The sequence below is a fragment of the Belonocnema kinseyi genome, chromosome 7, assembly GCF_010883055.1.
Source record: "Belonocnema kinseyi isolate 2016_QV_RU_SX_M_011 chromosome 7, B_treatae_v1, whole genome shotgun sequence".
NCBI lineage: Eukaryota > Metazoa > Arthropoda > Insecta > Hymenoptera > Cynipidae > Belonocnema > Belonocnema kinseyi.
In genome coordinates, this window is record NC_046663.1 from 2006124 (window position 1) to 2019809 (window position 13686).

A 13686-nucleotide genomic window follows, 5' to 3' on the forward strand; every position below is an offset into this window, starting at 1 on the left:
ATTCATAAATTTACAGTCCGATAAATTTATTAGATTCTTAGACTGATAAGAAATTTCAAAGTGTGGCGCCAAACTTGAATGCTATTCAAATTATTGAATTTTTAATTTATAATTTGCAAATTAATAAATTTTTTAAACTAGAAATTTCAAAGCATGGCGCTGAAGCTAAATGTGGCTCAAAATATTGGAAGATAAATTTGTGACCTAGAATATTTACTATATTATTAAATATATTAGAAATTCCTAATTGTGGCACCGAAGTTGAATGCGGCTAAAAAAATTTATTCATAAATTTGCAGTCCCATAAATTTATTAGATTATTAGACTGATAAGAAACTTCAAAGTGTGGCGCCAAACTTGAATGCTATTCAAATTATTGAATTTTAAATTTATAATCTTGCAAATTGATAAAATTTTTAAACTAGAAATTTCAAAGCATGGCGCTGAAGCTAAATGTGGCTCAAAATATTGGAAGATAAATTTGTGACCTAGAATATTTACTATATTATTAAATATATTAGAAATTCCTAATTGTGGCGCCAAAGTTGAATTTGGTTGATATCAGATCCTAAATTTGTGATCCTGTAAATTTATTAAATTTTGTAATAAAATAAACATTTCTAACTGTGGCGCCGCACTTGATTAAATTAAAAAATTTCAGATATCAGATTACTAGAGAGATAAGAAATTTCAAAGTGTGGCGCCAAACTTGAATGCTATTCAAATTATTCAATTTTAAATTTATAATCTTGCAAATTGATAAAATTTTTAAATTAGAAATTTCAAAGCATGGCGCTGAAGCTAAGTGTGGCTCAAAATATTGGAAGATAAATTTGTGATCCAGAGTATTTACTAGATTATTAAATATATTAGAAATTTCTGGTTGTCGCGCCGAAGTTGAATCCGGCTAAAAATATTTATTCATAAATTTTCAGTCCGATAAATTTATTAGATTATTAGACTGATAAGAAATTTCAAAGTGTGGCGCCAAATTTGAATCCCATCAAAATTATTGATTGTTAAATTTTTGTAATCCTGAAAATTCATTAAACTTTCAGATATTTTAGACATTTCTAATTGTGGCGCCATGGTTGAATGCGGTTGGTATCGTATGATAAATTTGTAGATTATTGTAGATTATCGAATAAATTAGAAATTTCTAATTGTGGCGCCGTACTTGATAGCATTAAAAAATATCGAATAAATCTGTAAAATTGCCAATTCACAAGATTATAAAACAGATAAAAAATGTAAAAGTCTGACGCCGTACTCAGCGGTCAAAAAATATTCCTAGTTCTCGCCAAATTAAAAATTCTTGCCCAACTTGAGTTTCCAATTTCGGCTCGTCAGAGAATCTCCCATTCATGAATCAAAGAAAATTGTAACTCTAAACCCACCAAAGATTTCGTAAACCCCGCCAAAGGAGAATCCGCAAAAGTTTCTCCCCGATTTTACAACGAAAATAATTCAGCCAAAATTTTGTAACTTCATTTCGGAACTTTTCCGAGAAGCTGAACTTTAGAATAGGCACCCTTACAGCCACTATTCGCCACCAGAAGACTTCTTCTCACTCTCTGAATGTCCTTCTCCGAGAGTTTAAAGTGCGATTCTTCGACCGCGTCCATTATGCACTTCATAATCGATTCCTCAGTCAAAGGTTCGAAACCCACGGCCCTCATCTCAATTCCCTCTTTCCTAAATCCATCCTCTATCCTCTCCACACTTCCTTTCAGGTCCATGCTCCTCCTCAGGTCATTATCCGTGATCTGCGTATTGAAAAGTTCAACCATCAGAACACAGAGATTCGCGGCTCGATTTCGCAGCGCCTGGGAAAAAAATGCTGCATCAGAAATATCCTCCGTTCCCAAATTCTCCAGGATGATGATATTGCACTGGCAGGTGGAAAGGGCGGAATAAACTTGGCGCACTTTGTTGTAGAGCGGCGGAAAGTACTCAAAAGCGTAGTAGCTCTTGGGCAGGGAGTTTTTAATGATATTCGCGACATGCGATTTTCCGACGCCAGTTCCTCCAACCAATGCGATGATTTTAAATTGCGCGGGGTCCGACTGGAGCGACTTGATGAGATCAGCAACACCTTGATTCTGTCCGTGCACAAATTTCGGAAGATTCAGAGTGACGTTTGTGAAATTGAAGCTGGGTTCGCAGAACTTTTCCTGCTGATTGAGAATTGTTGAGACTAGAACAACAGTCACGGGAAGCAGCAAGAAAAAGATGATTTGCCAGCAGGAACAGCTGTAACTCTTCGTCTTTTTCTCCTGCATCAACGGACGAAGCTTCTTCTTGGTTTTCTCAATTTCCGGTTTGACGAATTTAATTTCTTCAGTAGCATTCTGATCTTGGCTCAAAGTTTCTGAGGGTTGAGGCTTTCGAGGTGGAATTTCTTTGAAATCGATTGATTCACTTGGACTTTTGTCACGGAACGTAAATTGTCCAAATGATTTGCTGACTTCGAAGATCCGTTTATCATCAGAATGCAGGTTTGAGATGTCGGAACGACTTGATCTGAGATTGGATCGAAAAGTAACGGATGATTTTTTATCTGGACCGGAAGGCAATGCTGGTGTTGATTGGATAAAAATTCGGGACGAGTATCTGGCTGGAGAGGAGATTGGTGCGGATTTATTATCAGTGTGGATGTCCTCCACTTCCATGTATTCCAGCTCCTTTTCTTCTGGATCCATATTTTCAGCAGGATTTTCTGGATTTTCGGGTGAATCAATTTCTAGTAGTGAAACTGGGAGTGGAATTTTATTCCATGGATTAGGTTCCCGCCGCCGAAGGTCATCATTAACAAACTTGACAACTTCGGAAGCTTTTATTTGCCTGTGGAAGAAATATTTCATGTTATGTGTAAGACTATTTGAACTTAAATAACTTCTTGAATATTACAGGGTGGCCGTTTTATTCAAAGAAAAAATTTCCCGGATTTTGTTCGCTGCGCAAACATTTTTCACGGTCAATAAAATTTAAAAATTCAAAATCTAGAGCTAAAAAAATTTTCCATTTGAAGTAATACACATAAACTACAAATTAAAGCACTTAAAATGGAACTGTTGAATTTTAAACTTTGAAAATTGAAGTTTAAAAGTTTTTTCATTCAACAATTTTGTATTTAAAATCTGATTCAAGTGGTCAATAATTTACACGCATAAAATGAAAGATACTTACGCTTGTCAAATGAATAATTTTAAATCAAATGTAATTAAACTGCCAAATTCGAAATTAAAAACTTTTATCGATTTTAGAGTTTGAGATTCAAATGAAGATTTCAATGAATTTAAACCGTTTTTAAATTATATCATTTTAAGCAATTTTAAATTCTAATTTCAACTCAGAATTGGTTAAAAATTGAAAACTCCCTGTTTAAATCCGAAATTTTCATTCTTTTCAAAAAATACCTCTGTCAAATCCAGAATTTTAATTCTTTTCGAAAATTATCCATTGCAAATAATTGCAAGAATAATAATTTTTCTGTAAAGTTCTCTCTTCCAATTCATAATTGAAATATCATTCGAAAATGTCTCTTTTCAACCCAGAATTATGATTTTGTTTAAAAAATTCAATTTTCCATTCAAAATTATTATTCTCCTAGTTAAATTTCAGTTCCAACTGAGAATTGGTTCAAAAATAAAGATTCCTTGTTTAAATCCAGAATTATAATATTTTTCGAAAAATTTCCGTTTCAACTGAGAATTAGAATTTTTTGTAAAATTCCCTGTCTCAATTCATAATTGAAATATCATTCGAAAATACCTCTTTTCAACCCAGAATTATAACTTTGTCTAAAAAATTCAAATTTTTCATTCAGAATTATTATTCTCCTGGATAAATTTCAGTTACAGCTCGGAATTTATTTAAATTTTAACATTCCCTGTTCCAAGAAAAATTATAATTCTTTTGGATAAATATCAGTTTCAACTCAGAATTGATTAAAATTCGAAAATTCACTGCTTCAACTCAGAATTAGAATTATTTGGAAAAATGTCCTGTTCCAATTCCGAATTTTATTCCTTTTTGAAAATTCTCTGTTTCAACTAAAAATTAGATTTTTTTTGTAAAATTCCCTGTTTCAATTCATAATTTTTATTTTTTTTCGGAAATATTCCGTTTCAACTTAGAATTAGAATTCATTTTTTTTTTAAATTCCTGTTCTAGCTCGGAATTTCTTTAGATTTTAACATTCCCTGTTTCAAGAAAAATAATCGTTTTTTGAATAAATACCAGTTTCAACTTAAAATTGATTAAAATTTGAAAATTCCCTGCTTCAACTCAGAATTAGAATTCTTTGGAAAGATTTCCTGTTCCAATTCCGCAAATTCTGTTTCAACTAAAAATTAGTTGTTTTTTTTTTTTTTTTTGAAAAATTCCCTGTTTCAATTCATAATTTTTATTTTTTTTTCGAAAATATTCCGTTTCAACTTAGAATTAAAATTAATTTCCTGTTCCAGTTCCAGATTTCCTGTTCCAATTCCGAATTTTATTCCTTTTCGAAATTTTCCGTTTCAACTAAAAATTAGATTTTTATGTAAAATTCCCTGTTTCAATTCATATTTTTTATTTTTTTTTTCGAAAATATTCCGTTTCAACTTAGAATTAAAATTAATTTCCTGTTCCAGTTCCAGATTTCCTGTTCCAATTCCGAATTATATTCCTTTTCGAAAATTCTGTTTCAATTAAAAATTAGATTTTTTTGTAAAATTCCCTGTTTCAATTCATATTTTTAATTTTTTTTTTCGAAAATATTCCGTTTCAACATAGAATTAGAATTAATTCTTTTAAAAAATTCCATGTTCCAGCTCGGAGTTATATTTAAATTTTAACATTCCCTGTTCCAAGAAAAATTATAATTCTTTAGAACAAATACCAGTTTCAACTCAGAATTGATTAAAATTTGAAAATTCCCTGTTTCAACTCAGAATTTGAATTCTTTGGAAAGATTCTCTGTTCCAATTACGAATTTTATTCCTTTTCGAAAATTCTCTGTTTCAACTAAAAACTAGCATTTTTTTTGTAAAATCAAACTGTAATGTTCAAAATCTAGTTTTTTTTTAGTTTTAAATATTTAATTTATAATTAATGGTCTTAAATGAACAGTCAGATATTTATAAATATTAAGTAATTGTTCTTTTTCTTAATTGAAACATTTTAAATTGCATGATTTAAAAACAGAGTATTTTAGGCTGAAATTTAATAGGAGTCTCTAATTATAAATCTATTATTTTGAAATTATTTTTAAATTAAAAATATTTTATAAAGTACAATCAATTATTATTATTTGTTTTTTAAATCTTAAAATTAATATCCTAAAAATGGTTGTTATCAAAAATCTTTGATTTTAAACGCTTATAATTTTTAATTGTTTAAGTGTTTAAAACTGCATTTTAAAATTCTTTTAAATGAAGTGTACGACTAAAAATCTAGAATGGAAAATTTTTAAAGCAGAAGATTTTCGAATTACGTATTGTAAACTAAATGATATTATAATTTAAAAAATCACAATTTAATTAATTATTTGAAAAACGCTTGAAATCAAAGTTGGACTGATTTTTTTTTTCTACAAATTTATCAAATTTCCGGTCAAAAAACAAATTTACGGTCATTTCCCGATTTCATATAATTCCCGGTCATTTCCCGGTTCGGAAGCATTTTTCACGGTGAATGAAATAATTAAAAAATTTGAGCACTAAAATTAAGAAAAATTTCTATTTAAAGTAATAAAAAATGAGCTGCAAATAATTTTAAGCAATTTTAAGCTAGAAATATTAAAAATTGAACGATCACATTTTTGTTATAAACTGAACACTTTTTAAATGAAAAATTTAATTATTTTTATTGTAAATAGTTTTCAATCCTTAAAAAGCTTTAAAATTTTATTTCAAAATCTTGAAACATCTACATGTTGTTAAACATTTATTCAAACTTTAAATTATTTTCGAAATTTTTTCAGAAATTCTGAACATCTTTTAAAATGATTTGAATTCTCCCTAACAATTTTTTTTTATTTCTGCAAAATACAAAATATTTCCTTTAAATCTTCCAGATCCATTTTTGACAATTTTGGAAATATATTCAAATATCCCCCCTATTATCGGAAATCATTAGGAAAATTTAATTAATTTTAAATCTTTTCAGATATTCTAAATATCTCAAATATCTCTATTTTTGAATCCTATATTAAAAGTTGAAATTCTTAAACTCATGATTTGCCATGAATGAGGAAAAATATTTAAAAAAATAATTACCGTTACAGAAATTTTCCAAAAAATGAAAATTTCCGAAAGAAAATAAAACTATAGAAAATGTTTATTCTAGAAATTTTCATATCCTTAAAAATAGTAAATATTCAAAATATTAAATTACGGATATCAGTAAATTTAACAATTTTTAAATTCCTAAAAATATCAGATTTTATAGTAAACTTAAGAATAAGTACCCCATATAATAAAATATTATTCTAACATTAAGAAACTATTAAATATTTCTTTTTCGGGAATTTGAAATTACGGCAATTTACTATTTTCGGGCATCAGGAAATTTTGCAATTTATTATTTTCGGGAATTTCGAAAATCGAGAATTTACTATAAAAGGGAATTTTTGAAAATTGTGAAATTTACCCTTTTTCAGGAATTTCTAATTTCGGGACCTTAAAATTTCAAGAGTAAACATTTTCCGTAGTTCAATTCACTATTTGCGGGAATTTAATAATATGGCAATTTACTATTTAAGGGATTTGAAAATTCCGCAATTTATTTTAAGTAACAAAAAATTGAAAATTCAAGTTTTAAAATTTCGGTAATGAACATTTCAGGTAGTTTTATTTATTTTCGGAAATTTGAAATCACGGCAATTTACTATATTCAAGAATCTGAAAATTCCGCAATTTACTTGTTTCAAGAATTGGATAATTTGGCAATTTAAAATTTAAGAAATTTAAAATTTAGGAATAAGCGTTTTGGGGAATTTTTAATTTAAGCAATTTACTATTTTTGGCAATTTAAAATTACAGCAATTTAATAATTTAATATATTCGGGAACTTGAAAAATCCGCAATTTATATTTTCGCGATATGGATAATTTCGGGAATTTGAAAAATCCGTAATTCGCAATTTACTTGTTATAGGAAATTGAAAGCACACATTTTTAAATTCCGGAAATACACATTTCCGGTAGTTTTATTTATTTTTGAGGAATTTGAATTTTCGGCAATTTACTATTTTCGGAAATTTAAACTTACCGCAATTTACTTCTTTCAGGAATTGGATAATTTCGGAATTTAAAATTGCGGGAATAAATATTTTGGGTAACTTTAAATTTAGCAAAGTTAATATATTCGGAAATTTGAAATTACGGCAATTTACTATATTCGACGATCTGAAAATTCCGCAATTTACATTTTTCAAGAATTGGATAATTTCGCAATTTAAAATTCAGAGACTAAACTTTTTCGGGAATTTGAAAGTTCGACAATTTACTATTTTCGGAAATTTGAAATTACGGAAATTTAATAATTTAATAATTCGGGAATTTGAAAAATCCGCAAATTATATTTTCGCCATTTGGATAATTTCGGGAATTTGAAAAATCCGAAATTAGGGATTAAAAATTTTCGGTAGTACAATGGATTATTTTCGGGACTTTGGCAATTCGGCAATTTACTATTTTATGGAATTTACCAATTCCGCAACTTACTAGTTACAGGAAATTGAAAAAACAAATTTTTTAATTCCGGAAATAAACATTTCCGGTAGTTTAATTTATTTTCGGGAATTTGATTTTTCGGAAATTTACTATTTTCAGGAATTTGAAATTACCGCAATTTACTATTTTTGCGTATTGGATAATTTTGGGAATTTAAAAAATCGGCTTTTAAAATTTTGGGGATAAAGATTGTCGGTAGTTCAATTTACTAGTATGAGGAATTTGACCATTCGGAAATTTACTATCTCAGGGAATATGAAAATTCCGCAAACCAGTAGTTACGGGAAATTGAAAATTGGACGTTTAAATTTTTGGGAATAAAAATTGGCGGCATTTTTAATTATTTTCGGGAATCTGAAAATTCCGCAATTTACTTTTTTTCAAGAATTGAATAATTTTCCTGAATTTGTCAATTCGGGATCCAGTTCAATTGATTATTTTCGGGAATTTGACCATCCGGCAATTTACGATTTTAGGGAATTTGGAAATTCTGCAATTTCCTATTTTCGGGAATTTCCCAATTCCGCAACTTACTAGTTACAGGAAATTGAAAAAACAAATTTTTTAATTCCGGAAATAAATATTTCCGGTAGTTTAATGTATTTTCGGGAATTTGAATTTTCGGAAATTTACTATTTTCAGGAATTTGAAATTATTTGAAATTATTTATTTTGGCAATTAGAAATAGCGTTAATTGACTATTTTCGGGAATTTAAAATTAGAGTAACTTACTACATCCGGAATTTTTTTAATTCCGCAGTTTGCTATTTTTTGAGAATCAGATGATTTCAGGAATTTAAAAATTCGAGAATAACCATGTTCGGTAGATCTTCGGGAATTTAAAATTCATCAATGTCCAATTTTATTGAAATTAAAAATTCTGTAATTTACTATTTCGGTGAAGTGGATAATTTCGGAAAATTTAAAAATTCGGTACTTGAAAATTTTAGGAATAAACAATTTCGGTAGTTCAATTTACTATTTTCAGGAATTTGAAAGGTCCGCAATTTACTTTTTTCGCAAATCGGATAATTTTGGAACTTTGAAAACTCGTGTTTTTTTTAACTTCCCGAATAAATATTTTCGGCAATTCAATTCACTATTTTCGAGTTCGAAAATTTGGCAATTCGCCATTTTGCAGAATTTGAATATCCCGAAATTTACTATTACCGAGAATTTGAAAATTCGGGGTACAAAAATTTTAAGAAAAAAAAAACAACTTCGGTAGATCTTCGGGGAATTGTGAATTCCGCAAATTGCTATTTCCGGGAATTAGATAATTTCAGGAATTTGAAAATTCAAGATTCACAACGTTGTGACTTTAAAATTTCGAGAATAAACTTCACCGATAATTCAAATTACTATTTTCGGCAATTTACTTTTTTACAGAATTTGAAAAGTCCGCAATTTATTTTTTTCGGAAATTGGATAATCTCGAGAATTAAAAAATTTCAGAATAAACATTTTTGGTAGTTCAATTTTCTCTTTTAGGAAATTTTAAACTTCGGCAATTTACTATATTCGGGGATCTGAAAATTCCGCAATTTACTTTTTTTCAAGAATTGGATAATTTCGCAATTTAAAATTTAAGAAATTTAAAATTTACGGAATAAAGGTTTTGGATAATTGAAAATTTCGGCAATTTACTATTTTCCGAATTTTTTCTTTTTTTTAAAATATAATATTAATTATTATATTATTGTTCTTATTTACTATGTCAAGTTGCATTAATTTGACTTAATTATGATTTCTATATTTTGTTTATCATCACAATAGTTACGAATTCCCATAGAAGTAAAATAACGGTTTCCCAAATACTGTTCTCGTCATAATTTAACGCAATAGACTGTTGGTCTTTTTTATACTTTCTTGAATACATCAAATCAGTCATAGGTCAATGTCACATATCTACGATGTGACGAAAATCACGTTACAATTCACTTTTAAATTATTACATATTAAAAATAGGTATTACGTATTCCGAAGGGAAATATCTTCAAAATCATGTAAGAAACCCAAACTGATGTATCCGATAAAATGATTTATTTATTTTATTTACTGTTATAAATCACCGATTCCTTGCACTATAATTCAGAGTGCTTGCTTTTATGGAGGAAAAAATCCCCGGTCATTTCCCAGTTCACAAACATTTTTCACGGTCATTGAAATTTAGAGATTAGAAAACATTTTTTCATTTTAAGCTATAAAAACTGAACAGTAAATTAAAACACTCAAAGATGAATTCTTTTCAATTTTAAACTTTTAAATAACTGCAAAAGAAAATTTTTTCAACTTCTAACAATTTTAGAGTTGAAAAATTCAAAAAAACGTTCATCCACGATTTTCAATACTTTAAATAGAAAAATTAAAAATTGAAAAATTACATATTTTTGAATCGAACACTTCTAAAAGTAAAAGTTAAATTATTTTAAGTCGTTACAAATTAATAATTTTTTACATTTTATTTATGCACGAACGTTTTTTTAAAAATATTTTTAAATATTCTCTTGAAATTTTTTTTTTTTAATCAAAAATAAAAATTTTGAAATTTTTTAGAATCCTTAAAAAAGCTTCAAATTCTATTACAAAATGTTCTGTTTTAAAATGATTCGAATTTTTCCTAAACTTTTAATAAATTCTGCAAAATTAAATAATTGAATTAAAATCTTTCTGGTTACTTTTTTAAAATTTACGAAATCTTTGTAAATATTCTATTAAAATAAATATTCTCTTTAATTCATAATTAATTAAAATTCTGTATTCTTTTGAAACCTTCCAAAAAGATTTAAAAAGTCACTCAATTTTTGGTTCGAAATCTTAAAAAATAAACGAATTTTTAAAAATATTTTCATTTTTTTAATCTTTTTAAAATGTCTAAATATCTCTTTAACTTAAAAGAATTTTGCCTAAATTAATCATTGCTTTTTTTTTAGCAAAATTTGTTTTTATTTTGAAATATTTTGAAATATTCTGCTAAAATTAGTTTTTCACATTAAAAAATTATTTTTAATTGACCGACGAATCTTGAGAAAAATATTTTATTATTTTGAAATCTTTAAAAATTCTTAAAAAGCGTCAAAATATTCTTTAAATTTTTTTCTTTTAAAATGAGTCGACTTTTTTCTAAAACTTTTAATAAATCATGAAAAATAAAAAATTTGGGACATCTTTTTCATTTATTTTTTTTAATATTCTCTTAAATTGAAATCATTAAAAAAAATTTCTATGGATCTTAATAAAATTTTCCATTATTTTGACCTTTCAAAATGCTTAAGAAGTTATTCTATTTTTTGTTTGAAATTTTTAAAAATCTATGAATTTTTAAAAATATTTTCATGTTTTTAAATATTCTTTAATCTTTACAAAAATTCTAAATCTCTCTTAAAGTTATAGAATTTTGTCTAAATTAATCCTTGCTAAATTGTTCTTCATTTATCAAAATTTGTTTTTGTTTAAAAATGTTTGTAAATATTCTGGTAAAATTAATTTTATACAATAAAAAATTCGAAATCTCTCTTAAACTTAATAGAATTTTGTTTAAATTAATAATTGCTAAATTGCTCTTCATTTATCAAAATTTGTTTTTAAATATTCTGGTAAAATTAATTTTATACAATAAACAATTATTTCTAATTTTCCCACGAATCTTTAGAAAAATATTTTATTATCCTGAAACCTTACAAAATTCTTAAAAAGCTTCAAAATATTATTATATTTTTTTCCCCCTTAAAATTAGTCGACTTTTTACTTTTTATAAACTTTTTATAAATCCTGTAAAACAAAACAAATTTCATAAAATCTTCGAGTTTGTTTTTTTACAATTTTGGAAATCTTTTTAAATCTTTTTAATTATTCTCTTAAAATACATTTTTCAAAATAAAAAATCATTTTCAATTTTCCTAGGGATTTTAATGAAATGTTGTTTTCTTTTGACCTTTCAAACTGCTTAAAAAGTTACTCAATTTTTTTTTTCGAAATCTGCAAAAATCTACGAAATTTTAAAATCTTTTTATGTTTAAAATTATTTTTTAATCTTTTTAAAATTTCTAAATATCTCTTAAGCTTAATAGAATTTTGTCTAAATTAATAAGTGCTTAATTTTTTTTTTGTTAGCAAAATTTGTTTTTATTTTGAAACATTTTTAAATATTCCGTTAAAATTAATTTTTCACAATAAAAAATCATTTTCAATTTTCTCAGAAATCTTAAGAAAAATATTTTTTTATGTTAAAAACTTTTTAAATTCTTAAATAATCGCTTCAAAATCTTCCAGATTACTTTTTTACAATTTTGGAAATATTTTTAAATATCCTGTTAAAATTAAATTTTTCACAATAAAAAATTATTTGCAATTTACCGAAGAAACTTGAGAAAAAAGATTTTATTATCTTGAAACCTTTCAAAATTTTTAAAAAGCGTCAAAACATTATTTAAAATTTTATCTTTTAAAATGAATCGACTTTTTCCTAAAACTTATTATAAATTCTGTAAAATAAAAAAATATGTCTTGAAATCTTAGAATTTATTTTTTTATAAATTTGGAAATATTTTTAAATATTTTCTTAAAATTAATGTTTCAAAATAAAAAATTATTTTCAGTTTTCCTAGGAATCTTAATAAAATGTTCTATTGTTTTAACCTTTCAAAATAAATAAAAAGTTACTCAGTTTTTTGTTCGAAATCTTCAAAAATCTACGATTTTTAAAAAATCTTTTTATGTTTTTAATTATTTTTTAATCTACTTAAAATTCTTTAATATCTCTTAGGCTCAATAGAATGTTGTCTAAATTAATAGTCGCTTATTTTTTCAGTTAACAAAACTTGTTTTTATTCTGAAATATTTTTTAATATTTTGTTAAAATTAATTTTTCAGAATGAAAAACTATTTTCAATTTTTTCAGAAATCTTGAGAAAAATATTTTTAAATCTTGAAAACATTTAAAATTCTTAAATAAATGCCTTAAAGTATTCCAGATTACTTTTTTACAATTTTGGAAATCTTTTTAATTATTCTCTTAAGATTAATATTTCAAAATAAAACATTATTTTCAATTTTCCTAGGGAGGGATCTTACTAAAATTCTTTATTTTTCTTTTAGAAACCTTTTAAAAATGCATCAAAACTACTCAAATTTTTTTTCGAAATCTTGAAAAATGTACATTTTGTTAATTTTGAAAATTTTTCATATTTTTAATTATTATAATTTTTTTAATATCTCTTAATTTGAATAAAATCTTCTTTAAATTAATAATTATTTTATTTTCATTTACTTATTAAAATTTGGGTTTAAATGTTTTTAAACATTCTGTTCAAATAAGTTTTTCAAAATCAACAAATTATTTTCCATTTTTCTAAAAACTTGAATAAATCCTGCAACTTTGAAAAAATGCCTTTAAATTTTGTAGATTATTTTTTTCCAATTTTAGAAATCTTCTAAAAAAATTTTTAAATATTTTCTTAAAACTAATTTTTCAAGATCAAAATCATTTTAAATTTTCCTAGAGATCTTAATAAATTTGGTGTTATTTTCAAAACTTTCAAAATGCTTCAAAAGTTAATGTTCTGTTAAAATTAATTTTTCTCCATAAAAAATTATTTTCTCATGAATATTTAAAAAATATTTTATTATCTTAAAAACTTTCAAAATATTTAAAAGCTTTAAAATTTTATTTCAAAGTCTTCTCTTTTAAAATGATTCGAATTTTTCCTAAAACTTTGAATAAATCATGAAAAATTGCAAAAATTACCTTAAAATCTTCCAGAATACTTTTGACCATTTTTTTCTTTGTATATATTCTTCTAAAATTAATTTTTCAAAATAAAAAATAATCTTCACTTTTCTTAGAAAACTTAATAAAATATTTGTATTGGATTAGAATTTTTCCTAAAACTTTAAATAAATTCTACAAAATAAAATATCAAATCTTCCAGACTACTTTTTTAAATTTTTGGCATACTTTTGAAATC

General features: G+C 25.5%; 1 protein-coding gene across 1 annotated transcript in view; it reads right to left on the bottom strand.

The window, feature by feature from the left end:
* Positions 1 to 826: 826 nt before the first annotated feature.
* Positions 827 to 13686, bottom strand: part of LOC117177138 — a 19324-nt gene continuing 6464 nt past the window's right edge. The window contains exon 3 of the mRNA XM_033367636.1: positions 827 to 2844. Within this exon, the coding sequence (XP_033223527.1) occupies positions 1488 to 2844 (1357 nt within the window). The 3' untranslated portion in view covers positions 827 to 1487. The remainder of the gene's footprint in view (positions 2845 to 13686) is intronic.